Below are 26,630 nucleotides of genomic sequence, written 5' to 3' on the forward strand. Positions count from 1 at the left end.
ATTTAAAGTAAATAAAAGCACAGTAATTCCTGTTTCCCTACGAGAGGAGGAGCTTGCATGTTTATGATGAGCCCCTCTGCTCTGCTCAGTAAGATGCTAGTGTGAACAAGAGGCTGGTGCCTATTTGCCGGTTTGATTGACAGCAGGTTGGCCCCTCTGTGCCCAGGTCCTCTGTTGAGACTCATGGAGAGGGAGGGAGGGAAGGGCAGTGGGGAGAAGTTATGTCCCTTTGGGGTAACAATCCTGGGATCATCTATACTTCATTCATGGGATTAAAATTAAGATTTCCAAAAGCAGATATTTTATTTATCTACCATCTTGAGTCTCCAATGAAGGTTCAGTTGGGTACAGTGGGATATGGAAACCAACCAAGGGGGTTACTTAAATACTCTCTTAAAGGGGTGTAAAAAAAGGTGAATGATGGCTATCTCTGGGTGGGTGGTGTATCGATTGCTTAATTTTCTTTTATGTGTTTTCTGTATTTTCTAAAATTCTTACAGTGATATGTGTTATCTCTATTGTCAGAAAAATAATAAAGCTTATTAAATGAAAGAACTTAACCTCAGTGATTGGTTACTTGGGTGAATTAGTTTGAGAATGAAATTGTCTCTCCGGTTCCCTGATGGTCACAGAGCCCTGACGTCAGGACCAGGGCAGCGTGAGGCACCGCTCTCCTCCTCTGCTTTGTGCCATCTGGTAGGTGGCTCCTATGGGGCTAAAAGTGAAAGGGATGTGGCAGGTACCTACCTCTACATCAGTCAAACCTACCTGCTCTTGGTGATTGGTAAGGGTGACAGCCAGGGTGAGCAGGCTGGTCTCTCAATGGCCTGAAAATTAATCAACCCATACAAGCGATGACTATTCTCTGCTTGGACAAAAAAAAAAAAAATACATTTTAAAGTTTAAGTGGTGATTGGGAAGGATAATTACTACTTCAATACATTTAGTATTGGCTGGAATGTTCTTAAAATACTGTTGAGCTGGAAAAAAACTTGGTACCACAACATTCAATCATAAGGCTCTTAGGGGCAGAGGCCATGCCTTCAGTTTTGTTTGTGTCATTTCCTGGTCTCTGTGCCCCTCCCCCAGCACCAATACATGGCTGTGACTCCTTCAGGAACACCTGGGTAGCAAAATTTCAGTTTAGGAAACTCAAATTGATGTATTCAGGTTTTCTAAGTACAAAACCCCCAAATTTGTGTTTTCGAAAGGATTCACAAAAAAATTTTCTTCAAATAGCAGACCTCCTTGCAGCATTTAAAATGTTTTATTAATGAATGTTTGTGTGTTCCAAGTACAGTTTGGTAACATGCTCTTTCTGCGCTAAGAGCAAATATTTTTTGTTTGAAAGTACTTTTTAATTAGGTATAACATATAAACTGTAAAGTGCATTAAGTATACCTCTCAGTGAATTTTTACATATGGATACACCCATGTAAAGACCACCAGATAAAGACACAGAGCACTTTCTGAACCCCCAAATTCTTCAGTATGCCCTTCCCTAGTCAGCATCCCCCCCCCCCCAGGAAAGGACTAAATTCTATCACCAAATGAGTTCTGTCTTACATGGAAGTACTCTCTATAAAATAAAGTGCAGCTACTTTGGTTAAAGTAGGTTGGAGGACTTACCCAATCCTCTGCTGATTTCTACTTTCCCCCTACTTCCCAGTCCAGGATCTCTCTGATGCCCTCCCCCCCTCCATTTGTCTATATTGTGGTTTAAAAAAAAAAAAAATATATATATATATATAAAACATAAAATTTGCCATTTTGACCAATTTTAAGTATACAATTTAGTGACATTCATTACATTCACACTATTATGCTGCCATCACCACTATTTCCAAAACTTTTTTTTATCACCCCAAAGGAACTCTAGCCATTGAATATACTCCCATTTTCGCCTCGCCTCAGCCCCTCATAACCTCTTAAGTACTTTGTGTCTCTATGAGTTTGCCTGTTCTTGATATTTCATAAAAGCAGACTCATACAATGTTTGTCCTTTTGCATCTGGCTTCTTTCACTTGGCATAATGTTTTTAAGGTTCACCCATGTTGCAGCCTGTGTCAGGACGGCACTCCTTTTTATGACTGAATAATAGTCCACTGTGTGGCTATACCACATTTTGTTATCCATTTGTTGGTGGACACTTAGATTATTTCTCTGATTAACTTTTTAAAAAGACATAAAATATTTCTTCTTTTTTATTTTCTTGATTTAAGTAATTTTATGCTTGGAAAAAGATTGGATATTTTTAAAAATGTAAGGGGTGAGAACTTTTACAATTAAGATTGAACAGATTTTATAAACATTACCTCTAGTTATTTTAAAATTGTATTAAACAAGATAATCCTTTTTAGAGCACCTAGTAAATGCCTGACATACAGCAAGCACTTAAAAAATTAGTTTTTGTTATAATACTTCTAAAAATGAATGATTTTCTTTAAAGATTGAGTACAATCTCAGGCTATTTTTAGCACAGTACTATTTCACACCCTTGCATTGGAGTTCAGTCAGTTGAGAGTCAATCAACCAGCATTTACTGAACATCTACTATGGGCCAGGCTCTGTTCCGTGCATATATGAGACTTTAGGGATTATCTAATTCAACCATCACTTTACCAGGAAAAAAACTGAGGCACACAGGGTGAAATGATTTTTCCATGGTCATTCTACCCCTAAACAGCGAAGATGGAAGCTTTTCCTACTCTCTCTTTACAAATAGCAGCATTCGATAAATGCACGTGGACTTGACTGTACAGTCGATTCCCCAGGAGGCTACGTTTGTCAGTTCTCCCCTGTTGTCTGTGGTGGTGTCAAACAGGTCCACAAATCTAACAGTTCCTTTACAAGGTGAAGCCTAACTCTCCTCCTCTTGTGTATGGGCTGGACTCAGTGACTCCTTTTTAAGGAAGTGAAAAATGGTGGAAGTGACGATGTACAATTTTGAAAATCAGGTCATAAAAGGTACCACAGCTCCCCCTTTCTCCCTCTTGGAATACCTGCTCTGCTGGAAGTTAACTGTGGTGTGTTTGATTATACACACAGCCCGTGGAGGGGCCCACAGGGCAAGGAACTGAGGCCTCCAGCCAAGAGCCTTGTGAGTGAGTTATCTTGGAAGTGGGTCCTCCAAACCCAGTCAAGCCTTCAGATGTCTGTAGCTTGGCCAACTACTTAACTACAATCTTATGAGAGACCCTGAGCCATAACCAGCCAGCTAAGCCACTCCTAAAGTCCTCAGTCTTATATAATGTGTGACATAGGACATCTTCACTGTTTCAAGCTGCTACATTTTGAGGCCGTCTAGTATATACCATTAGAGAACCAACACACTCTCTTACTGTCACTTTATATTTACTCCTACCCTCTCTTGACCTTCTTCCAATATCCTATGTTACAGTCTGTATTTTGGGGGCAATGACTGACACGTATGTTTTACCGCTGATATTGTTTGCTATATTTATTTATCTAATAGCTTTACTGAGTTGTAATTCACATACCATAAAATGGGCCACATGTAAAAATTGTGGTAAAATCTACATAACTTAAAATTGATCGTTTTCACCATTCTAATCATTCTAAAGTGTACAATTCAGAGGCATTAAGTGTGTTCATGACGTTGTGCAACCATCACCACTAGCTACTTCCAGAACATTTTCATCTCCCACATGCAAACCCCATACTCACAGCCGATGCACTTTAAAAGATTATTTTTTTGCCCCCCAAATCTGGAATAGGCATGAAGTGACAAAGAAAAAATAAAATAAAACCCTTCTTTAAAGGTAAACGAATTCAGAAAGAAACACCATTCATACTTCTAATGACAAGATATGAATCTGTTCACATTCTTGTACAGAATAAGAAAATCTAATGAGATGCATTCTCTTACAGCTAATACAAAATCTCCAATCAAAGGTTTACCAAAAAATCAGTCTTTAAAATTCCTTTTAAAGTCATGGAGTGCAGAACATCCACATATGTACACAGCAGTCAAGGAACAAGAATTGGGAACGGCTGCTGGGAGAACAGCAGGGGGAGCAAACAGGTGTCATGTAGTGATGGCTTCCAATCTTACAGTATTAGTGGTACCTGCGGCTCTGGGGTTAGACGGATCCAGAAGGAACATCTGGGCTCAGTTAGTTCATAGCCACAGGCTTGGGAGTGAGAGGTAATAGCATTTTGGCCAGCTGTATGCCAACCTAGGAGCCGAGGACAGGTTAGTGACAGGTGTCATTAGTTCTAGCACCATTTCCTTCCATTCGTTGTATTTTAACACAAGTTAGTCGTCACCAGAGATTATTGCTCCTGAACTGAAGGATGGCTGTACTGTGACCTCTATCTCATTACTTGGTGGTTTTAGTTTCTAGTGTCCTCTGAAGAACAGAACTGAGGATTATTGGCAAAAGGGTACCATTAGAAGGCATATTTCCCTCCAGAGAGGGGGAAACAGAGGATGTTACAACTTGACCAAGGCATGTCCCAGACTGCCCAGAAATGCAAACTGGGCTCCTGCCTCAGATGGGCAGCATGAGAACACAAAAGCCATGGATGGAAGATATTTATATTCAGCCCCGCATGCAGCTCACTGGACTGGCACCTTTCATGGTGTGAGACTTTCTCATTGACTCATTTGTTCATTCATTCATTCATTTTTTTTTTAAAGTGTATTCAGTACCCTCTGTGTGCCAGGCACTGGTGATCAGCAGCGAATGAAGCTGTGGAGCTAATGTAAAAAAGAAGATAATTTTTGGACATACATCTCTGAGTTTGACACTCTCTGGCGCTAATTTGGACTGGTCCTTGTTAGGACACTGGTGGGACTGAGAAAGAGCTGGCAGGTCAAACTGTGCATCCTGTTTCCCCAGCCTCAGAACCTCAGCACAAGCAGTCAAGCTGAGAGAATGTGAGAAACGTGGATGCGCCTCTTCTGCATTAAGGCCCAGGATCCCAGATGCCAGCCATTTCCTTTTTCAAACTGCCCACTTACATCATCTCAGGACAAGGTTATCCCTTCCCCAGGTTTCTCCTCACTGCGAGGTAACAGCAGTGCAACTGGGTATCTAATGAGACAGCCACGATCATGAGAATAAACTCCATGCAATGAGGAAAAATGCCAGCAAACAGATGACACAGACCAAGCCCCGCCCACCCAGCCCTCTGGGCGTCTGCTGAGAGGGTGCTCACAGAGCCAGATGCACCTCCCTCTCTGGGCAGCGCTCTAGCTTCAGTGTCAGGGGCAAACGGAAGGCAGGCCTCAGCAGAGTTCCAGAAACCAGTGGTGCCCAAAGTGGAGAAGCAAAGCTGCCTTCCCAGGCATGGGACTCCTGGGTCAGAAGAAAGGGTAGAAAAACAACCACAAAGGGGGTTGGGGGTTGCAGGCAGTCCAGACAAAATGAGCAATGGCTGGGAAAAAACCTGGGGGTAAAAACACATTCCTCTATTGTAAAAGTGAAAACAAGGAGCAGGCATATTGCCATGCCGGTCTCAACAACGAAACGAGCCTTATGCTCTATGACGGGATGAGGGACGAGGTGAGTGGTGAGATGTGTGAGCGAGGGGCGAACCAAGGCGAGTTCTTCGCATGGAATGCCCGAACACGATCTCTCCCAGCCAGGGAGAACCTCTGGCCAGCAGAGCCATTAACAACTGTCTGTTCCTTTCATTTGTTACAAGAAACATGAGTCACCCTAATAAAACCCAGCTATCGGCAGAGGGGTATCCAACATCTGACTTGTGAGGCAAAAAGAGCCAGCTGCTCCGGCCTCCAGGACTCGAGAACTTCCTATTGCAATTCGAGTTCCCAGCGGTCCCACAGTTCAGGAGAAAGAGGATGAACCCAGTCACCCTCTCCTCCTCTGGACACATGCCCCAGCCAAAAGCAGAAGTGTTCAGATTTTATCAGCTTCTCAAATGTACTAGGGGTTGAAATGAGACACCTACATGTGGTTTAGGAGCCAGACAAGGGCCAGGTGAGCCCAGGATGAGAGAACAGATGAGACAAGTCACACAGTAAAGTCCTGACGTCCAACCTGCAACAGAAGGAATATCTAGCCACCACTGCCCACCCCCATCCCCTGCCGGGCTGCCTGGAATCCTACATCCAAGGGCCCCAAGCCCCAGTGGCCTTGGGGTCACAGCGGGGATCTTGCGCCGGGAAGTACACAGGCACTGAGTGTTTCTGGTAGAACTGCAGGCGGGAGAGGAGCTGCCTGACGATGTGTGGGTATTCCCTTGACAGGTCGTGCCTTTCCTCGGGGTCCTGATCAATATCAAAGAGCCAAAAGGTCTTGGTCGGTGGGTCCGGTGAGGATATCTCAGAAACATTGTATTGAGACGGTGGAGGAAACCAGTAACCACAGCCTGGTGAAGAAATATAATAGTTTATTGGGGGAGAAGAATTGTAGACAGGTTCTAATTTTAAGGAAGAAGTCTGCGGGACAAGGCTGAACTGGGCTTGGGTCCGGACATGGAACAAAGTTGTGACCTATATCTAGATCTGCCTCAGATTCTGACTTCTGGGGCTTTAACTAAACATACCTCACTGCTTCACCACCAGGGCGTCTGGAAACACGCATGCATGTATGTGTGTAGCAGGGGGATTGGGGAGGGAGGTAATTTTTAGTCTTCACAGTGACTTGGGCGGGGGAGGGGGTGCGATTGCCATTCAGTGGTCATGGTCCAAGGATGCTAAAGTATCTTACAACATAGGGGACAGCCAAGAATGTCCTCATTATAAACATGGCTTAATTGCATCAAAGTCCTAACCATCATCCCACATACCAGGAAAATATTTAAAAGATGTCACTTTTAGAGAATGTACACAGGGGAAGCAACCTCCTCCCGTGGCTACACCATGGGTTGCGGATGAAGCGTTCGGAGGTTCTCTTTGCTAGCTGGATGTGCCGTGCATGATGGCCACACAGATCTGAAACTTATTTGCCACGAAGCACTAGAGCTGCCTTTCTTCCTCTTACCCCTCCACCCCTACAGTTAATTCTGAATTGCTTAAAATTCAGAACCAGATTACACTCCTCCTCCTCATTCAGCAGCCCCAGAGATCCTGTTTTACAAAAGGCCATTGTTCTTTGGTAAAGTTTTCCTTGCTGTCCTGGTGGGAGAAGCTAAGTATTCTACCTGGGTGGCCCGTGAGGAGTTTCCAGTTCCTGTGTCTAATTGCAGCATGGACAGATGTGTTGAAGGCTGAATGTTCTGGAAGAGAAGAACCATCCTTTGCTGGAGCCATGCTGTTCCCAGGACCTGGGGAGAAAGAGTTTGGAAGAATTAGATCACTGTTACTGGAATGTGTCGTTATAAATCAACTTTTTATACCCCTCTTGCCGAACAGTAGCTTTTATTCAACTCTGGCGCGTAAATGTGTGTCCTGCCACAGAAACGAATCTTCTATTAAATACAAACAGAAAGCTACAGTTACGTTAAACGTCAGTCATAAACCACCACAAATATAAAGGAAATCCCAAAGAGATTAGAACACTAATTCATCCTTAAAACCACTACGTTCTGCCAGCGTACAGCTGGCCATATGGAGCTGTGTTCTGCGACAGCACACTGGCTTGTTTTTTTGGTATGTTGTGGTTTTGCTTTTAAATGATTGAATTCCATAAATACATTTTCTGTGTATACTTATACCTCTGTAGATAGTATAAGACATTATAAAGTGCACATTTTAATGGAGTCCTGTCTCAAGCCATGAGAGTTCAAGCATGCCATGATAATCGTACACGTATACTTTTTTTGGCCCCACTTATGAAATCTAAAAGTAAGTAAGCAATGCTCAGTTAACTATTCAGACACGATAATTCTGGGTTAAGAATTAGTTTGGTATATAAATCATTGGTTGGCATCATGGATTACATTAATCTATCATCTTGATAGATTTTATATTAAGGTCTTGAGGTCTTATATTAATTGATCATCAGATTTTGGGGGGAACAATTAATAGTACTTGCTCTTCTTACCCTCTCGAGTTTTAGAACCAACTGAGAGGTAGAGGCCAGACAGATAGAGTGAAAAATATTGCTTTTGTTACTGATAAAGTTGATTGGAGAGAACACAGCTTCAAATCTGTGGCAGAGAGGACTTGCTAATAACTGACCCTTGACTTAGAAAGACTAAACCAGTCATCACTGATCTTGCTGGACAACCACTGGGCTCCTTCAGAGCACACAGCCCAGAACCAACCAGAGTATTGCCATATATCCTGCGGACAAGCTGGCTCCAAAAGTAGACAAACAGAAGGGTCTGACTGAGCATGCTCAGTTCCTTCTTTCAGATAACTTCCTCCTCTGCCTGGTTGTGAGGAGGAGCGAATGAGGTGCAGCACGAGAGAGCTGAGTTCTACTCTAGTTGAAGACCCTGGTGGATTCCTGACCACAAGGTATGCAGGTCCCCCCCTCATTCCTACCTGTGCCTGCTTAAAAGCCTCAACTTAGGGCCTAATTGTGTAATATTCAGTCTGTCTTAAATCCACATTTATCCATTAACTTTTCAAATATGGTCACAGCAATCATCTTGGGTGCACTTTCAAGGGCTGCCAGGCTGCCCTTCCAATGGCTCATAGCTGGTGTGTGAGATGCACTCTCCACCATCTGTCCAGCATCACCATCGTGGTATAAAGGATGCTGAAGAGTGTCCCCCACCCTGCAAGAGCGGGACTTCCATGATGCTCAGGGTTTAAAGCGGGAAGCACCGTCAGTGGTGGAAAAGGCAGGGGGTCCCATTCTTTTGTAGTCCTGTGGGAATGACCCTGAAGAGGCAAACTGAAGACTGAGCCAAAAAAACATCGGTGGTTTCAGACCTTCAGTCTTAACAATCAGTACCAACAAATCGTTAGCACCAAAGAGGAAATCTTTGGACTTCTCATTTCTCTGTTTGTTTATGGCTATTTTGGCTCCAGTACAAACGGATGCTTCTTGTGATGGAGGCGCACAAGGACGTCTATCATAGGAAGTACGTTAACACACAGACTGTGGATGAACTGCGAGCCCTCATCTACTCCTCACAAGTTTGTCCAAAGACCACATTCTGATACCAAAGAATGTTAAATTAAAACAAGTATGCTTTGTGAACATAAGCAAGGAAGGAAATTAAGCCATCTCAGCTATACTTATATTTATATACACTTATTTTTCAAAACAAACAGGAACATAAAATACCCAAACGATAAATAAGTCTAAGACTAAATGATAAAAGATGCTGTTATCTCAACTGAATTTTTTTCATTTTGAGAAATAAAACAAAGAGAAGAGTACAAAGAATAACACAACGAATACCCTGTGAGCCGTCACCCAGAATGAACAGATGCTAACATTTTGTCACACTTGCTTTTTTTTAACAAAAGAAGTAGGACAATTAAGATAAAATGACAGTCTCCTTTCTCCCCCCATCCTCAATCCCAGTCCCTTCATCCACTGATTCAGAGGCTGCTGCTGTCATGACTTCAGGGCATAGAGTATCTTTCAGCCATTTAAAAAATACAGTAACATATGTATGTGTCAAGGAATAATATATAATACTTTTATACTTTAGAAATGCACACGTATGTGTTATGTTATATATACTTTGTAACGTGCTTTTTCATCCACTACTATGTTTTTAGAGCTGTGTGATAATGTATGTATATAAGTGTATATACATATATATGTATCCCTTTTAACTAATACTTCACTATATAAAACTACCACATTTTACTTATGCATTCCCCCTTTGAAGGGAATTTAGGTTACTTTATTAATTTATTTATTAAGCTATTACTGTTGATCCTTGAGCAACACAGGTTTGAAATACATGGGTCCACTTACACATGGGTTTTTTTCCAGAGTAAATATTACAGTACTACAGGATCTGCGGTTGGTTGGATGCGTGGATGTGGAACTGTGGATATGGAGAAACCATGGGCACAGAGCACTGGCTGTAAGTTATGTGCCCAGAGACAGAGACTAGTGCCAAAGGAAAGCTGTAGCAAATGAGGCAGAGAAGAAGAAAGTAATATGAGGAAGAAAACCAATTCAACAGCACATCACAGATGTCAAGAGAGCAGGTTTCAGACCATGTCCAGAAGAGCCAAATATTCCGTCCATCAGCTTGATGGATGAGAAAAGGGCACGGGATTTGTTAACCTCCAGGCAGAGATGAGGGAGTTCAGACAGAAGCATAAACAAACACATCTTTCGCTTGCCTTCTGAGCTGAAAACCACCTCTGAGATAATAAAGCTTTCTGGCCGAACTGAAATACTCAATTATAAGATGGACTGGTCGTGTATATTGATTTTGGATGTAAAGGAGATCAGCAAGAAAAAAAAAATTAAGGCAAACAAAAGAAATCACTGTCTTACATAATACACAGTCAACTTATAGACCTTATCTGAGCAGCCTCCAGAAAACTAAAGGAGTTCAAGTTTCCAGAATGAGCTGTCCAATGGTTTTCAGTGGAGAGCTATGTTTTCTGGAGCCAGAAGGTTTCTGGAAGCATCTTGGGAGTTGCCTCTAGAAGGGATAGTGAGTTAATGGGTGAGAATCCAGGTTCCCCATCTCCATTTCAATCTGTGCAGTTTAATCCTTAAGAAAGAATCTGAAGTACTTGATAAATATATTGTACTTCTCTACATTTTTGTTTGAAAAAGGGTCTGCAGCTAAAATATAACTTGAAAGACACTAATTAGTGATTGGCGATGGATTCATTAAACTGGGAAGGGACTGAAGGATGCCTGGGACACTTCTGATCTTCTGGTGTTACGAAAGGCAATCTTGCACTCTTGGCTGTTCAATGCAACCTTCCGACTCTTGGGAAGGTACCATCTCATATAATCTATGATTATTATAAAATACATTGATATTTTTCTGACTATATATTTAATATGCTTATTGAATATAAGTTGGAAAATCCAAAAATGTATGAATGGGAAAATTAAAATTACCTATGAATCTATTAGCTGCTGTTAATATTTTGGTGTATAACTTTTGAGATGTTTAACTACACAAGGCTTAAATAAAATAAACATGTTCACTGACTTACAAATAGGAAGAAAGTTCGTAAAAAGCAAAGTTTCCATGTCTAGAGAAAACTGGGCAGGGTGGTGAGGAGTGCTTAGCATCCAGGGGTGATTGGGACTGTCTGGGTCTCTCCCTCTATGTAACATTCAAGTAGAATGAGCGGGGTGTCACTGGAGAATGGGGCCTTTGAAGAGTGAGCGTTGTGACCCTGAAGGACAGCACTGCTGGGAATGGTAATGAGGACAAAAGGAAAGGCTGTGCCACTGAAGTGAGTCCCTGAGAGCCCTCTCCCAGAGGGTCGTGGTTCACAGCAGTACGGAGCATGCCCTTTTGGAACCAGACAGCTTGGTTTCGAATCTCTGCTCCATGACTCACTGGCCGTGTGACCTTAGGTATTCGCTGACCTCTACAGGCCTAGGTTTCCTCATCTGTAAAACCAGGATAATATAATCTATTTCATAGGCTAGTTATGTGGCCTAAATGTGATGATGCATTGAAAATGTTAATTAGCACTATGTCCAGCATATAGTAAGTGCACAATAAATGTTATTATTTCCAGTTGTGCAATCTTGGGTAACTTTCTCAACTTTCCAGGCCTCAGTTTACTATCTATAAAATTAGTATAACGATGTCTCCAATGAAGACATACAAATGGCCAATAGGCACATGAAAACATGCTCAATATCGCTAATTATCAGAGAAATGCAAATCAAAAGTGCCATTAAGTATCACCTCACACCAGTCAGAGTGGCCATCATTCAAAAGTCCACAAACGACAAATGCTGGAGAGGGTGTGGAGAAAAGGGAACCCTCCTACACTGCTGGTGGGAATGTAGTCTGGTGTAGCCATTTTGGAAAACAGTATGGAGATTCCTCAGAAGACTAAAAACAGAGTTACCATATGATTCAGCAATCCCACTCCTGGGCATATATCTGGAGGCAATTCTAATTCGAAAAGATACACGCACCCTACTGTTCCTAGCAGCACTATTTACAATAGCCAAGACATGGAAACCAACCTAAATGTCCGTTGACAGATGACTGGATAAAGAAGTTGTGGTATATTTATACAATGGAATACTACTCAGACATAAAAAATAATAAAATAATGCTATTTGCAGCAACATGGATGGACCTGGAGATTGTCATTCTACATGAAGTAAGCCAGAAAGAGAAAGAAAAATATCATATGATATCACTAAAAAAAAAAAGACAAATGAACTTATTTACCAAACAGAAACAGACTCACAGACATAGAAAACAAACCTATGGTTACCGGGTGTGGGAAGGGATAAACTGGGAGTTCAAGATTTGCAGATACTAATTCATATATGTAAAATAGATAAACAACAAATTCTTACTGTGTAGCACAGGGAACTATATTCAATATCTTGTAGTAACTTGTGGTGAAGAAGAGTATGAAAATGTATGTTCATGTATGACTGAAGCATTATGTTGTACACCAGAAACTGACACAACATTGTAAACTGACTACACTTCAATAAAAACACATGTATACAAAAACTAGTATAACAGTATCAAGTGAGACAAGGCACATACAGTGCTTAGCACAGTATCCAGTAAATTGTAAGACTATTGTCACCCTATCAACAGTAAAGATAACAGCTAATGCTTATAAGCACCTACTACCTGCTTACAAACAGAAAACCCTGTGTTAAGTGTTCTGTGTATACTAACTCATGTAATCCTTGCAATAGCTCTATGAAATGGGGAATAATGTCTGGCTGTAAAGGTCACTGAATGCCAGCTATTATCAGTTTAGCATAGGTTTTTTTCTTTTATATACTGTTCTATTCAAGATTTTACACAGAAAAGGAAAGTGGATGGAATTCCTTATTATACCAGAAAAAAAAAACAACCCCAAAATAAAACAAAACAATCATTTCTCTGGTCTGGGTTTAAAGAGAACCTACTTGTCCCCCATTCGTGTTCCAGAGTTTGAGCAGGATTAGGGTGTGGGAAGCACTTAGGGTGGGAGCATTAACCCATCACTTTCAGGGTTTAGTCTTTTTTTGGCCCTGTTGAGTGGCCTGCCATTCATTTCCACTGAGCTCTATTTGTTTCTGCTTTGTTTGTTTTATAATTCACAAAGATCAGTTTAAAATTGCATTCTACCTCTAATGACCCATTTTATTATTCCTGCTAGTGTGACGCATCTTTGTACTTTGATGACAATACACATTCACTTGCAGCAAACTTACTTGGGCTAATGGGGGAAAACCCATTTTATATACATACTTTTTTTTAAATGATTGAACCCAGGACCTCGTGCATGCTAAGCATGTGCTCTGCACTGAGCTATTACCCCTCGCTGTCAGATACTTTTAATCAACAGGTTGGATTTAAGTTTAATTAGCAACAATTGCCTCAACTTTTGTGCTCAAAAGTTCTTGAAAGCAGCTTGTTTGTTAGTTTGTTATGTGAGTCAAATGTGTCAAAGTTTATTACACTAAGGTTTCATTTACACTAAACGCTTGATTTGCTGACCATTTCTTCAATCCAAGGAAAGTTCAAGGGAATCCCGAATTCAAAGCGAAGTTCAAGTCACTCAGGACCTTATTGCGCCAGCCAGTCTGAGCCCCGCTGCCCACTGCTGGCGCGTCCGCCCCATCACAGCGCATGTGGGCTACACGTGGAGGCACAGGCTGGACGCAAATGTGGATCAAACCTCCAGTCTGCTCATGTGTTACGTGTCCAGAAAACTGCGGGCTCACGCCACGGCTGCCTCTCATCTCGCTGTGTGGTGAGGACTTACATATCCAGATGCAAATGTGCTCACAGTTGTCTTGGGTTTTTAAATATCGTTCTGGATCTAAAAACAGAAGTTCTTCTCTAAAAAATACTTCCCGAGGAACACTGGCTAGAACCCCTACACTCTGAGCTGACGCCTTACTGACCCTTTTTGCTTAATTTTCCGAGATGAAAAAGCCCCTAATAGCCATATGGAAAGCTGGGATCTACAGAACTGTTGGAATTTAGCAGCAGCATACCCTATGCCATTACTCTAGCTCTGGAAAGAAACTCAGAGAAACCACTGTGCATTTTAGCAGCCTTTAGAATAATCTCTTTTTATTATCTTATTAAGTCATTTAACCACTCTGAATTCCTGTTTCCGTGTATGTAAAATGAGGATAAAACAACGCCTCCCTCACAGGACGATGGTGAGGATGAAGCGAGATCCTATAGGTGGTGAGCATTCCACGCACTGTAAGTATAAAAATCCCAGTTACAGGTCTCCTGAATTCCCACAGCACTTGCCGCAGGACTGGGCACACAGACAAATCGGATGCACCTACCGCAAGAAATCGTTTCACTTTCCGTCGAATCTATGACCTTCGACTGATAGCCTCAAAATCGAGGTGTGATCAACTATTCAACCCTCTCACGGCTGAGATCTGTACCAGCTCTGAACCAGCTGCCAAGGGAACAAAGTATTAACAGACAATTACAGGGAAAGGGGGGTGGGGAAATCAGGAGGCATTAGTCAGAGGGTACACAGTTCTGGTGATGCGAGATGAGTATGTCCTAGAGATCTACTGTACAGCATGGTGTATACGGTTAACAATACTGTGCTGTGTGTTTACAAAACTGCTAAGAGGGTAGATCTTATGTTAAGTGTTCTTATCTCACATGCACACACCCAAAATAATAATAAAAGGGCTAGGAGGAAATGTTTGGAGGCGATGGATATGTTTACGGCATAGACTGTGGCACCGGTTTCATGGATGGATACTTATCTCAGAACTCATCAGGTTGTATACATTAAATACGTCAATCACACCTTCATAAAATGGTTGAAAAGCGAATGAATGAATATAGAAAGAAAAAAGAAAAAAAAGAAAGGAAGAAAGAAAAAGGAAGTAAAGGGAGAAAGAAAAGAAAAGAAAAGCAAAGAGAAAGAAATAAAGAAAGAAAAGAAAAGAAAAAAGAAAGAAAGAAAGAAAGAAAGAAAGAAAGAAAGAAAGAAAGAAAGAAAGAAAGAAAGAAAGAAAGAAAGAAAACTATTTGATAAAAATGTGGTGACACCATCTGAAGTCTATATACTATACCAGAGGTCTAGCCAAAATTGTGAAAATAGAGTGAAACAGAACAGGGCTTCCCAACTCTGGTTCTACGTTGGGATTACCTGACCGCTACATGCATCTTAGTACTGAACTCTGGCTCCCTGAGTTCAGCACAGCTCAGCCCTGGTCTCTTGCCTGACCCAACATGGGCTGCCCAGCCTTCAATGACCTGAAATCACCATCTTCAGCAAGCAGCATCTATTGCGCTTGCTGTGGTCTTGCTCTTCCCTCCAAACAAACTCTGTGGAGCTGCCCATCCTATAAAACAGCTAAAAGCAGAGCTGTCCAGTCTCCACCTGGCTTCACTGTCAGCAGGTCCCAGAGGACCTCTCCAGCCCACAGGCCCCAGGGTAAAAGCCAGTGGCCCAGAGCACCCTGCTGGATGCACCCACGTGGACACAGGTAAGTAAGGGGGCTGGGGGTCTGGGGAGCACATCGGCACTGGGGGACGGTGGAGCTGGTTTGTGGGTCTGGGTTAGAGTAGACCACATACCCTCTGCCCTTCAGGGCCAAACCTACCCCTCAGACCTGTGTAGCCCTGCTGGTGTGTGTGTGTGTGTGTGCACGCGCACGCTGGTGTGTGTGTGTGTGTGTGTGTTTTGTAATTAAATACTTTATTTTATCACAATATAAACTGCCTTAAGCTGTTTGATCATTTTCAGTGATTGCTACAGAAGTAATTTGCAGTATTTCCTTTACTTTTAGATAACTTACATTTAAATACAACCTAAGGCTTCCCTGACCATAAAAATATAAGAGATGTTCAGGCTTTAAAAAAAAAACAAGCAGACAAAATCAAATCTCAAACATTCAAGTGCCCCCAAAACATTCTGGAATAGTATGGGATTGGGTATGGAGGTAGATACACAAATTTGTATAGTTTAACCTAACAACTCCCACATAACTTTCATTTAATCTTCCTCACATTTAAGAATGAACAAATATTCAACAGACCTAATCTAATTATGGAATCATTTCAGGACATTCTGAATAAACTTTTCATTTATTAATATAGAGGCAGAGCAAAATCTGAATTATGTAATTAAATATTTAATTTTTAAGGCATTAAAAAAATTTCAGCCAAGGAATGATGCCTGCTACAGATTAATGTTCACTCTTCCCTACTTGGTTTTTGGAAGGATACCACCATTTCAACCCCCTGTGAACATGGCACTTGTCTGTTTCCTCCCCTTCTAATTTATTTCAGATTTTCAAGTGTTTTCTTCAGTAATGATGCTTTCTCCTGCAGCTCAGGTTTCCTGCAGCTCAGGAGACGGGGAAAATAGGGAGGCCTGACCACCATTAAAAAGCCCTTGTCAAACTCATCCTGCCCCTCATTTCGGGACTTGAACCTGATTGCTGCAAGTTTACTGTTACACCCACACTACTTACTTAGAATCCTATCTCTCCCTGGTGAAATCCTTACAACACAAAACAGGAGTGTTGGGGAAAATATGGCAGACATAAAGCTAATCAGAAAAAGGTGAGGAGGAATATTACAGATGTTATTTATTACCTACCAGGGAAAAATCAAAATGCCCGTAATTTTTATATATCCACTCCACATGACACATTTCAAATGAATCTAGGTTTATGAGTTTTGGTTTACAAAGTCAGCTTCTCCAACACCTACTCATTCAGTCCATATTTGATATTTAAAAGTCCTAGTGAAAAAAGGGCTTTGATGTGGCTTGCCCAGCCTAGACAGAGTTCAAATGTTAATCATTATTGAATTGCACATAATAAGTGTGCAGAGAACGTGTCTGCATTACAGGGAACTTCAACATTTGGTTAAGGTCTGACATGAACCACGAGTGTCAACTGAGCAGCATAAACCAAACCAACAGAAAACTACCATTCAGTGAATCCTCAAATCACGACTGTCCTAGTGAATTAGGCCACTTATATCTGTAATGGGTTGATGAGAGATCTTCTCATACTTCGATTCAAATGGATCTTGAATAAATATCCTATTTTATATTGCTCATTCATTTGCCTATTAAACACATATTTATTTGTTGATCACTCTACATGCTAGATACCAAATCATCAGAACAAATAAACTGGAGTCCAGCTGGTAATAATAAAATAATTTTGTTGAAACAGCAGAAATTCTAAAATAGTGGAGTGAACAAAGACACCAGCTGCCTGGGAGGATGCAGAAGGGCGGTGCTCACTGAGGTGGGCCCTAAAGGACAGGATGCTGTGACAGCAAAGAAAGGGTGACAAAGATGATCCAAGAATGAGGAGTGTCTCTCTCCTTGAAATTCCCTTCTCCCTGTGGTACCTTCCTCCTTTTCAGTGTCTAAATGAGGAAATGCATGCAAGGCATTTACTAGCGTGCAGGGCACAGAGAAACTGCTCCACCAGAGTTAGTTATTATTTCTATCTGATACTGTCTTCCAGCCTCCTCTGCTTTTTCATCTTTCTCTGTTCATCTCTTAAATGTTTTCCTTCCCCAAGCATCAAAGCTTAACATTCCCCTGGGTATCTGAGACTCCACAGTCACCTCTCACCCAGACATTCTTCTGCCCCTCCAATCCCCAGTGTCCCTAACCTGGACCAGCCTGCCAGGCACCACGCAACTGGAGCCCAGCCTCTCGCCTCATTCACACCTTGCCCTTCCAGTCCTGCTCCATCCTGCATTTGTAGACAGGGAACCTGACATCCATCTTGGCCATCAAGACAGGTTCAACGCTTCAGCATGTCCCGCCCCTCTCCTCCATGGACAAGAGTTTGAGTACTCTCTCTGGCTCCACCACCTTTCAGCTGCCCCCACGAGCCACCCTGCCTTTCTTTAGCCCTGGGGCCTGAGGAGTAGGGACAGGAGTCAGAGCAACCCTGCATATCCGACTGCCCGCAGGAGCTTCTCCAGACAGCTCCTCTCTGATGTTCCGTAGGCAGTGCCAAGTCCTGGCCTCCCAAGCTTGGTGTTTGATCTCCATATCTTCCTGTTGTCTATAAAGTGGTAGAAACATATGGACTGGGAAGAAAAAGGGGCGGGGGATGGAGCCCTGGAGAAGTTTGAAAGGCAAAGCAGAAAGGGAAGGAGCTTCCAAAAGACTGAGGAGGAGGAGTTAGACTAGAAGAATGCTGCAGAAGCCAGGGGAAATATTCCATGCAGAAAGCAGTTCATGTCAAAGAGAGGAAAAGTATGAGAAAGCAGGGAGGGGGAGTGCTTTTTGGCAAGTAGGATGTCACGGATGGCTGTGGCGACGGCACGTTCACTGGGCTGAGAACATATAATGCCCATAAGAAACATGAACGAGGGGGCCAATGAGCTTGTAATAACAAAGATACGACATAGAAGAGCGTGTATTTTCTCTAGTCAGCCTCCCAGTAACGTGATAACAGACGATCATTTCCAGATCTGACATCATTATCCACGTGCCAACCACGGTCTCCATCCTGATCCTGCCCCACGACAGGCTAATCTAATGAAGAACCATGGTTATCTACTGAATTCACAGTTTTAGTCTGTCTCTCTCTAACTACAAGTTTTTCAAGTAATTGGTAGAGTCCGTCAGCAAATAGCTATAAATAGGCACTGTGTATATAAAAAAGGGGAAACTAACCAAAAATATTCATCTTCAGCCTGTGATTAAGATGATGAGCATGAATGAAGATGAGTTGTCTGTTCTCTGGCCAGGGATGAAAGAAGAGAGTCCCCTGCCCCCAACATGGCATTCACTGAAATCCCAACCACAAAGCCTCGCGGTCCAAGACGCCTTGCTGAAGGCCGTGCTCTTCCGGTCTTGCACGGTCTATATTCCAGTGCACAGGAAAGACGTCAAGGCGCTGAGCACATCTTTGGATATGGATGAAATCATGCTAATTTAATCTTTAATTTGGAAAGGGGCTCCTGCCCATGGATTCAGCCCATGATGGCTGTCAGGCAGGCCTGGCCCCTCCGGGCATCTGGTGATGCCGCCCTTCCTGACCCCAGGAGCTCAAACTGGGACAGCAGAGGCAACAATTACAGTGCAGAAAACTGAAGCTGGCTGGCACTCTTGCAGGGACAGCCCTCCACAGCACTGCTATGCCACGGCCCAAACCCCAGCATGTTACACAAACCCTATAATCACTGAAATGAGGGCCACTAGGTGCTGCTTGCCAAAGGTAAAAAAGCAAGCATTTGAGACAACTCTTTCTAGACTAGTCTAGTTCTCAGCAGCAGTGCCGCTGAAACTGAGGATATTTTATATTTTGAGACTATCAGGTTCTCACGGGAACCGGGATCCAGAATACACTCTCTCTTTCCAAGGAAAACTGCAAACACATCCAAGACAGTGAGCAAAGGTGGTGTCTTTGCTCTACGACTGATTAAGAAAGAATGAAATGTTAAAGAGGTCCTAACTACTCTTCACATCAACTTGAAAAGGTTCAGTTCCAGACAGCACCTGCCTTAAACACTCATGGATTCGGAGGTGCTGATTAGAATTTGGCAGCTTGATTATGGAGTCCAACAGACAGACATCCTGAGATTCCTGACACCTCAGTCCTCTCCAGGAAAACCCCGTGTTAACTGTCGCATCCATGGTCCGGAAAGTGCTCCTGAAGAATGCTGGCTGTTAGGTACCTCACACAATTCATGCAATTGCGCACAGAATCATCTGAATCCGTGCTGGCCACCCCAGTCTGGAAAAGTGCTCTCTCCTTCACAGTCATGTTGCCGTCTTTTTGAAGCCAAAGCAGGTGCGAGGGACTCAACTCTAAACAATACTCCCTATTTCTCTTTCCCCTGATACTAGCGTCAGCCTCACATGGGAGGGTGTGTACGTACAGCAAAACCCCACTTCTGAAGCCTGCGTATGGAAAACCAATTAAGATGGGGAGAAAAACAAGGCAGTACTGAATTCCCCGTGTGACTCAAATGAGGATGTTGAGAAGCAGGCAGATTTGGAAATGGAATGGAGGGGCCAGCTATACCACCAGGGGCTCATCTCCCTCTAACGGTTTCAGTGATCAAAACCCCCCCGAGTCGGAAGATTCTGCAAATATGGTCGTTTGGTCTGGTGCTCTCTTCTGGTTGTTTTTTTTTTTTAATTAAAAAATTCTTTATTGAAGTATAGTTAATTTACAATGTTGTGCTAGTTTCTAGTGTATAGCAATTCAGTCATATATATATTCTTTTTCAGATTCTTTTCCAATATAGGCTATTACAAGATACTGAGCACAGTTCCCTGTGCTATACCGTAGGACCTCGTTGTTTATCTATTTTATATATAGTAGTTTGTATCTGTTAATCCCAAACTCCTAAGTTATCCCTCCCCACCCTTTTCCCCCTTCAGTAACCGTAAGTTTGTTTTCAATGTCTGTGAGTCTCTTTCTGTTTTGTAAGTAAGTTCACTTGCCTCATTTTTTTAGATTCCACGTATAAGTGATATATACTATTTCATGTGAAAAATCTTGATAACTGGGAAATTTAAAAGACAGACCTCTAGGGCAATACCTCTACTCCCTGCGACCTCTTTCTTGGGGGAAAGGAGCATTGTAAATAGGACAATGGGAATATCTGTAACTGAACCCTCTATGACAAACCCAGGGTTGGCCTTCTGAATAGACAGAAGAAACAAAGTAGGAAGCTGCCTACAGACAGCTAGAGAGTCACTGGCAGGATTGGCTCCCCATCAAACATATCACCCAAAGGTCTTCCTTTGGGGCTGGAGTTCCCAGAAAAAGCATCCCCCCTTAACTGACTAAGACTTTACATTTCAGAAGGGGTCATATATTCAAACAACAGCAACAATGACCACAACCACAAGAAATCAAAAAGAATGGTTCTGGGCATCTGCTGTGTTGAGGGAACCATGTGTTACAGGAATTACAGAAAAGCATCGATTAAGCACTTCTTTTTTTGAGGATGTGCCAGGTACTGTTTTAATATAGAGGAAAGTATCTCTACTCCTGAAGTTTAGAATGAACTGGAAGGATAAATGTCCATAAAAGGCAAAACACGACAAATGCCAAAGGAGTGGTAAGATAAAATGTAAATAAATTAAGCACAAACCAAGCACCTAGTATTTGCAAGCCGTTGTGCAAAGGACTTTGGGGAGTGTTACAGAACTCTACAGACAATAAGAAAGGTATTTTCTAGTTGGTGGGGTAAAGGAAGGCTTCCCAGAGAAGGTGAGACTTGGGGATGAGTGCTGGCACTGAATAATCGCAGAATTCAGAGAAGTGGAGGAGTAGGAAGATGACGTCCCAGGCAGAGGGGAGTAGTATGAGACAGGAATTCACCAAGTCTGTTTGACTCTGGAGGATACATGGACACCCCAGCTGGCTGGAGAGGGCCCAGGATAAGAACAGCTTGGAAAGGATAGGCCAATTTAGTTCCCCCAAACTACAGAAGTTAGAACATTTTTCCAGTAGGTAACTGGAAGTCAGTAACATTTTGAGCAGGCACATTTTTAGAAAGGCACATTTTAGAAAGATTCATCTCTACACTCACTATTGAGACAGGAGGGAAGGGGGCAGGGCACAACCATTGAAAGAATGATATAGCCACTGAGGATAGGACATAAAACTGGTTAGCACCACCTAGACCCAAGACAGAGGAAGATTCCACTTCCAGTAGACCTTGAGGCTCATTATATGCTCACTATAATAAAATTAGTCTTGTAGATAAGAACTACCCATCTTGAACAGGTGCCATGACACTTCCGATCAAGACTAAATAAAGATAAAAATCCCTCCTCCCTCAGGAAGGTGGAGCTGGGATGAAAATCAGGAAATATGATCCCAAACCCCTCCATCCTCAAAGAATATTCCACCCATTCATTTTTACATCCCATACAACCAGCTTGCCAAAAATCTCAGCACAGTTGCTCACCTGAGTCTACCTGCTCTCCCTTTGAGAGCGTACTATTACTTAATAAATCCCCACTTTACTTTCTTGACCCCCGTGTCTTGTCTCTGAATTCTTTCTGTGACAAGAGAGGAACCTACTCTCCAGTAACACTATGACTTGATTATTAAACTTCCCAGATGACTTGATACTGCAAAAACATCACAGCCAGGAATAACAGTCACACCGAGGGGATATTCCACATTGCAAATGTGCAAATTAGCGTCTGTATTAGAGCCAGAAGAACCCAATGAAAGGACCTTGCTGGCTGAGTACTGAAACAGACCAAGCCTGGGAGGTAGAAGGAAAGTCTTTAGACAATAGAGCAGGAGAAAAGGACTCTTAGGTATGGACCAGCATTGCTGAAGGAAGAAGAAAACACTGAGAGGACATGTTGCTATTTGAGGGGGATGATGAATTAGGTTTAGACACGTTGTGTGACATAAGCAATCGAACATGTAGGTTTAGACGTGATGATGGATGGACCACAGGTGCTCGAGGAATGGAGCCTAAACTCTGCAACACGGCCCACAGGGTCTGCACGATCTGCTCTGCCTCCTTCCAAGGATCACAGTCCCACCACGTTTCCTGGCCTCCTTGTAGTTAGGTATGTGCCAGTGGAATGTGGACGGGGTGGGAGCACAACTCCCAGGCAGGCCTGGACCCAGAAAACCCTCTTGTGCACAGACTTCCTTGCAGACAAGCATGCCTGCCTCGGCGGCTCATTAAAACTGGCAGAGCCAAGGATGGAAGGATCTGTGGTCCCTAAAACACTGCTGGGAAGATTGCTGTCTGTTGGTCAGGAGTACCTGTCCTGTAATTTACATGAATGAGAAATGTCTTCATTGTCTGGATTATCACAGAGTTTTGGTTTGTGCCAGCAGCCAGCATTATCTCAGCGAATCCACTCCTCTTACTCAGTCTGTTCCATCCACACTGGTTTCTTTCAATTCTCTGGACACGCTAAACTCTGTTCATCCAAACGGTCCTCCCGGTTGCAGGCGTCTTTGCATTTGCTTTTCGCTCTCCCTAGAGCACTTTCCACAACTCTGCCTGGTTAACTCGCTTTCCAGGTCTCAGCTCAAATAGTACTTCCTCAGATTCCTCAGAGCAGCCTTTTTTTTTCCAAATTGTAGTTTCTAGAGCAGCCTTTTTTGACCTCTGCAGTGAAATTAGATCAACCCCTGTTAATCTTTCATAACCCATATTACAATCTGTAATTATATATTTCTTTGTTTCTATGTCTCCCTCTAAAAGGATAAGATCCAAAAAAGGCAGGCACGGTGACTACAGTGTTCACCAGTGCACCGTACACTTGACACAGCACTGTGGATGGAGCTGATGAACATTACTGAGTAAGTGAATGAGCTGGAGCTCCCAGTGATGGTCAGACTTGAGAGGGAGCTAAGTAGGGACAAGATGGAGAGAGGGCAGCGGGCTGAGACACGGCTGTGGGATATGCACATGTGGGTGCAGCACCTGTATCTCACTCTCACACCCCAAACAGGGTCATTGCAGAAGGATAAGGTTTAGAGAAAAGACACTAAAATAATTAAGGAGATAATTACTACAGAATGAAGAATGTTAGCGCTCCCACTGGGCCTCAGACATCATGCAACCTGAGCTCCCTTTGCAGAGATGAGGAGTTCAGCTCCCTGTCCCAGCTAGTTGGAGTCCAAGGTGGGAGATGCTGCTCAGGCATCCAGCTTTGCATTAGGACATACTGAAAATGTTTGGTCTCTTCTGTTTGCACAGATAGCTGAGAAGGAATCTGTGGCCAGGATGAACCTGCAGTCCCACTGCTCTATCTAAGGACGTCTCCAGAAGTTCTCGCGATGGACTTAAACGAACTGGTATCTTCTAAGATGTTAACTCCAGAATCTTTTCTCCTGACGGGTCAAGAGAAGGGGGACTGTTTGCAAGCACAAGGAGGACACTTCTACATCCTTATTTGGTTGTGTTTGCTCTTCTGAGAGCGAAACAAGTACTTACCCGGATGAGATAAAGAGCTCGCCTCTGGGGAGTAAAGAGCAGGCGCCCTGGGACAGGAAAGCTGCACTCCCCCTCCCCGCGCAACTCCTCTGCTCTCCCGGAGAGTGTTCTCACTCCTTCATCGGAGCTGGAGCTCCAGCTCTGAGGCTGTCAATTTACCACAGTGTACTTTCCCTCTGCACTGGGGATGCTTCTTGTATTAAATCCGATTAAACTGGCTTGTCAGTCCTCTGGTAGCCTGTGAACACTTGAGAAAACCAGCAGCTTACTGGGGCTTTTCCAAAAGAAATATCTGCTACTAAAAAGTGATTTCCACACATATCCCTGCCTCGCTTGATCAGGAGATAATTACTGGGCTGTGCCGGCTGCTGAAGCTGGCGGCTGGCACAGTGCAGTGCGTGCTGCTGCTGATGCCAAAGGCGGCAGAGAAGCCCCTGGATTTGCGTAATTCCAGCCCGCTCCACTCTTGCAAGCTTCTGCGAGGTCAGAGTATCCAAGTTCCCACAGAAACAGTGCTGGTTTCCTCAGCTGGAGGGCTCAGATCAGACATCTGCTTCTCTGCTTAGGGCTGCTTTCCTATTTTATCCAGCCCAAGTCCTTTCCAGAGGCTCAAACGATGCCAGCTCTATAAAGACTAGGAGTTCTTCCTCCATGGAACACAGCAATTTATCCATATCTCAACACGTGTTTATTGAGCATTCATTCTATACTTGGTGTCATACCAGGAACTGGCTTTATTCCATTCAGTGATTATGTACCGAGCACCTCATCTGTCCTGGGAACTGTGCTCCTGTGCCGTTCTCTGCAGGCCGGGAGCTCTGGGCCCAGCACAGGGCCTGGTGCTCACTTCAGTGGCCTCAGCCTCCCACCTGCAGGCAGCCGGCAGAACCAGACAGGGAGCCTGGCTGTCCAGGTGAGTGAAGGGTGTTAGAGTCACAGGCGCTAAGACTTTTTAGCCATTAATGTCCTGAGAATAGAAAAGAAATGCCCCTGAGTTTCAAGGAGCTCACCTAAGATATATGCAAGGTTAGACTCCTGCCAAAAGAAACAGAAACACCAGGGGAGAGTCTCTCTCAGAATTAGTCAGTGCTCACGGAGATGTAACCAAACTGTGAAATGGAAAGAAAAAGTGTTTTACTCCAGCTCCAGTGATTTTTTTCAAAACTAGTTCGTTCCTTTCCTTGCCTTGCCACTCCCTTCAAACCCACCTGCCACGGAGGCAGGAGGATTTGGTCGATGTAATCACATAATCTTCTCTCAAGGGAAAAACTGGAGGGTAAGTTAGAGGGGAGAGGAAGGTTGAAAGCTGCCTGATTTTCATGTGCCACCGGAGAAATGGAAGCCAGGGAAGGACTCTGACCTCACAAGCAAGGTGCAATGGCCTCTGGAAGGAAGAGGGGCGAGAGCCCAGAGGGATCAGGGGAAATCTCTTGACATGGCAGATAATTAATACACTAAAACTAAGAACCAAAGGTAGAAATGGAAGCTGTAATTAGCCACATGCTTTCAGAGTGGATCCTGGAGAGGAGACAAAGTGGGCGGTTCCTACTTCCACAGATGCTGATGGCCCAGCAGGGACCGGCCCTTCTGTCTCCAGTGATATCGGCTAGAGTTGTCAGGCTGTCTCCACCTCCCGGCTTGTGCACAAGCCTTCCCACTCAGGGGCAGGAGTCCTCACACCCATGCACTCATGGCGCATCGGGACAATGAGGCCAGGTGTTCCATGTGTCCTCAGAGGTCTCTATCAGGTCTCCTATAAACTCAAAGCCACTCTAGGGCAGGGACTATGCCTTCAAATGTCTTTCAAATTACAAGGACTTACATTATATGCAGATGACATACTATATATAGAACCCCCTGAAGACTCCACACAAAAACTACTAGCGCTGATCAGCAAGGTAGCAGGACACAAGATGAACAGACAGACATCTGATGCACTTCTTTACACTAACAATGAAAGATCAGAAAGTGAAAGTTAAAAAATCCCTTTTAAAATTGCATCAAAAAAAATACTTAGTCGGGGAGTGGTATAGCTCAGCGGTAGCATGTGTGCTTAGCATGCATGAGGTACTGGGTTCAACCCTCAGTACCTCCATTAAAATAAATAAGCAGTAAATAAAAATAATAACCTCCTCCAAAACAAAAATAAATAAATAAATAAAACACTTAGGAATAAATCTGACCAAGGAGGTAAAGAATTATATGCTGAGAACTATAAAACATTGATAAAGGAAACTGAAGATGACTTAAAGAAATGGAAAGCTATTCCATGCTCTTGGGTTGGAAGAATTAATATTGTTATAATGGCCATACTACCCAAAGCAATCTACGGATTTAATGTGATCCATATCAAATTACTCAGGATGTTTTTCCACAGAACTAGAACAAGTAATCCTAAAACTTATATGGAACCACAAAAGACCCAGAATTGCCAAAGTAATACTCAAGAAAAAGAACAAAGCTGGAGGCATAACCCTCCCAGACTTCAGACAGTATTACAGAGCTACAGCAATCAAAACAGCATGGTATTGGCACAAAAACAGACAAATGAGTCAATGGAACAGAACAGAAAGCCCAGAAATAAACCCATACGCCTATGGCCAATTAATCTTAGACAAAGGAGGCAAGAATATACAATGGAGAAAAGACAGTCTCTTCAGTAAGTGGTGTTGGGAAAGCTGGACAGCTGTATGCAA

At 43.1% G+C, this 26,630-nt stretch overlaps 1 protein-coding gene across 1 annotated transcript in view; it reads right to left on the reverse strand.

Annotated features, from left to right (window-relative positions):
- Positions 1-1,248: 1,248 nt before the first annotated feature.
- Positions 1,249-26,630, reverse strand: part of ARSB (arylsulfatase B) — a 143,950-nt gene continuing 118,568 nt past the window's right edge. The window contains exons 7-8 of the mRNA XM_032474844.1: positions 7,135-7,257; positions 1,249-6,360 (exon numbers count right to left, since the gene is read on the reverse strand). Coding sequence (XP_032330735.1) covers positions 6,095-6,360; positions 7,135-7,257 — 389 coding nt within the window. The 3' untranslated portion in view covers positions 1,249-6,094. The remainder of the gene's footprint in view (positions 6,361-7,134; positions 7,258-26,630) is intronic.

Source organism: Camelus ferus, chromosome 3 (genome assembly GCF_009834535.1).
Source record: "Camelus ferus isolate YT-003-E chromosome 3, BCGSAC_Cfer_1.0, whole genome shotgun sequence".
Classification (NCBI taxonomy): domain Eukaryota; kingdom Metazoa; phylum Chordata; class Mammalia; order Artiodactyla; family Camelidae; genus Camelus; species Camelus ferus.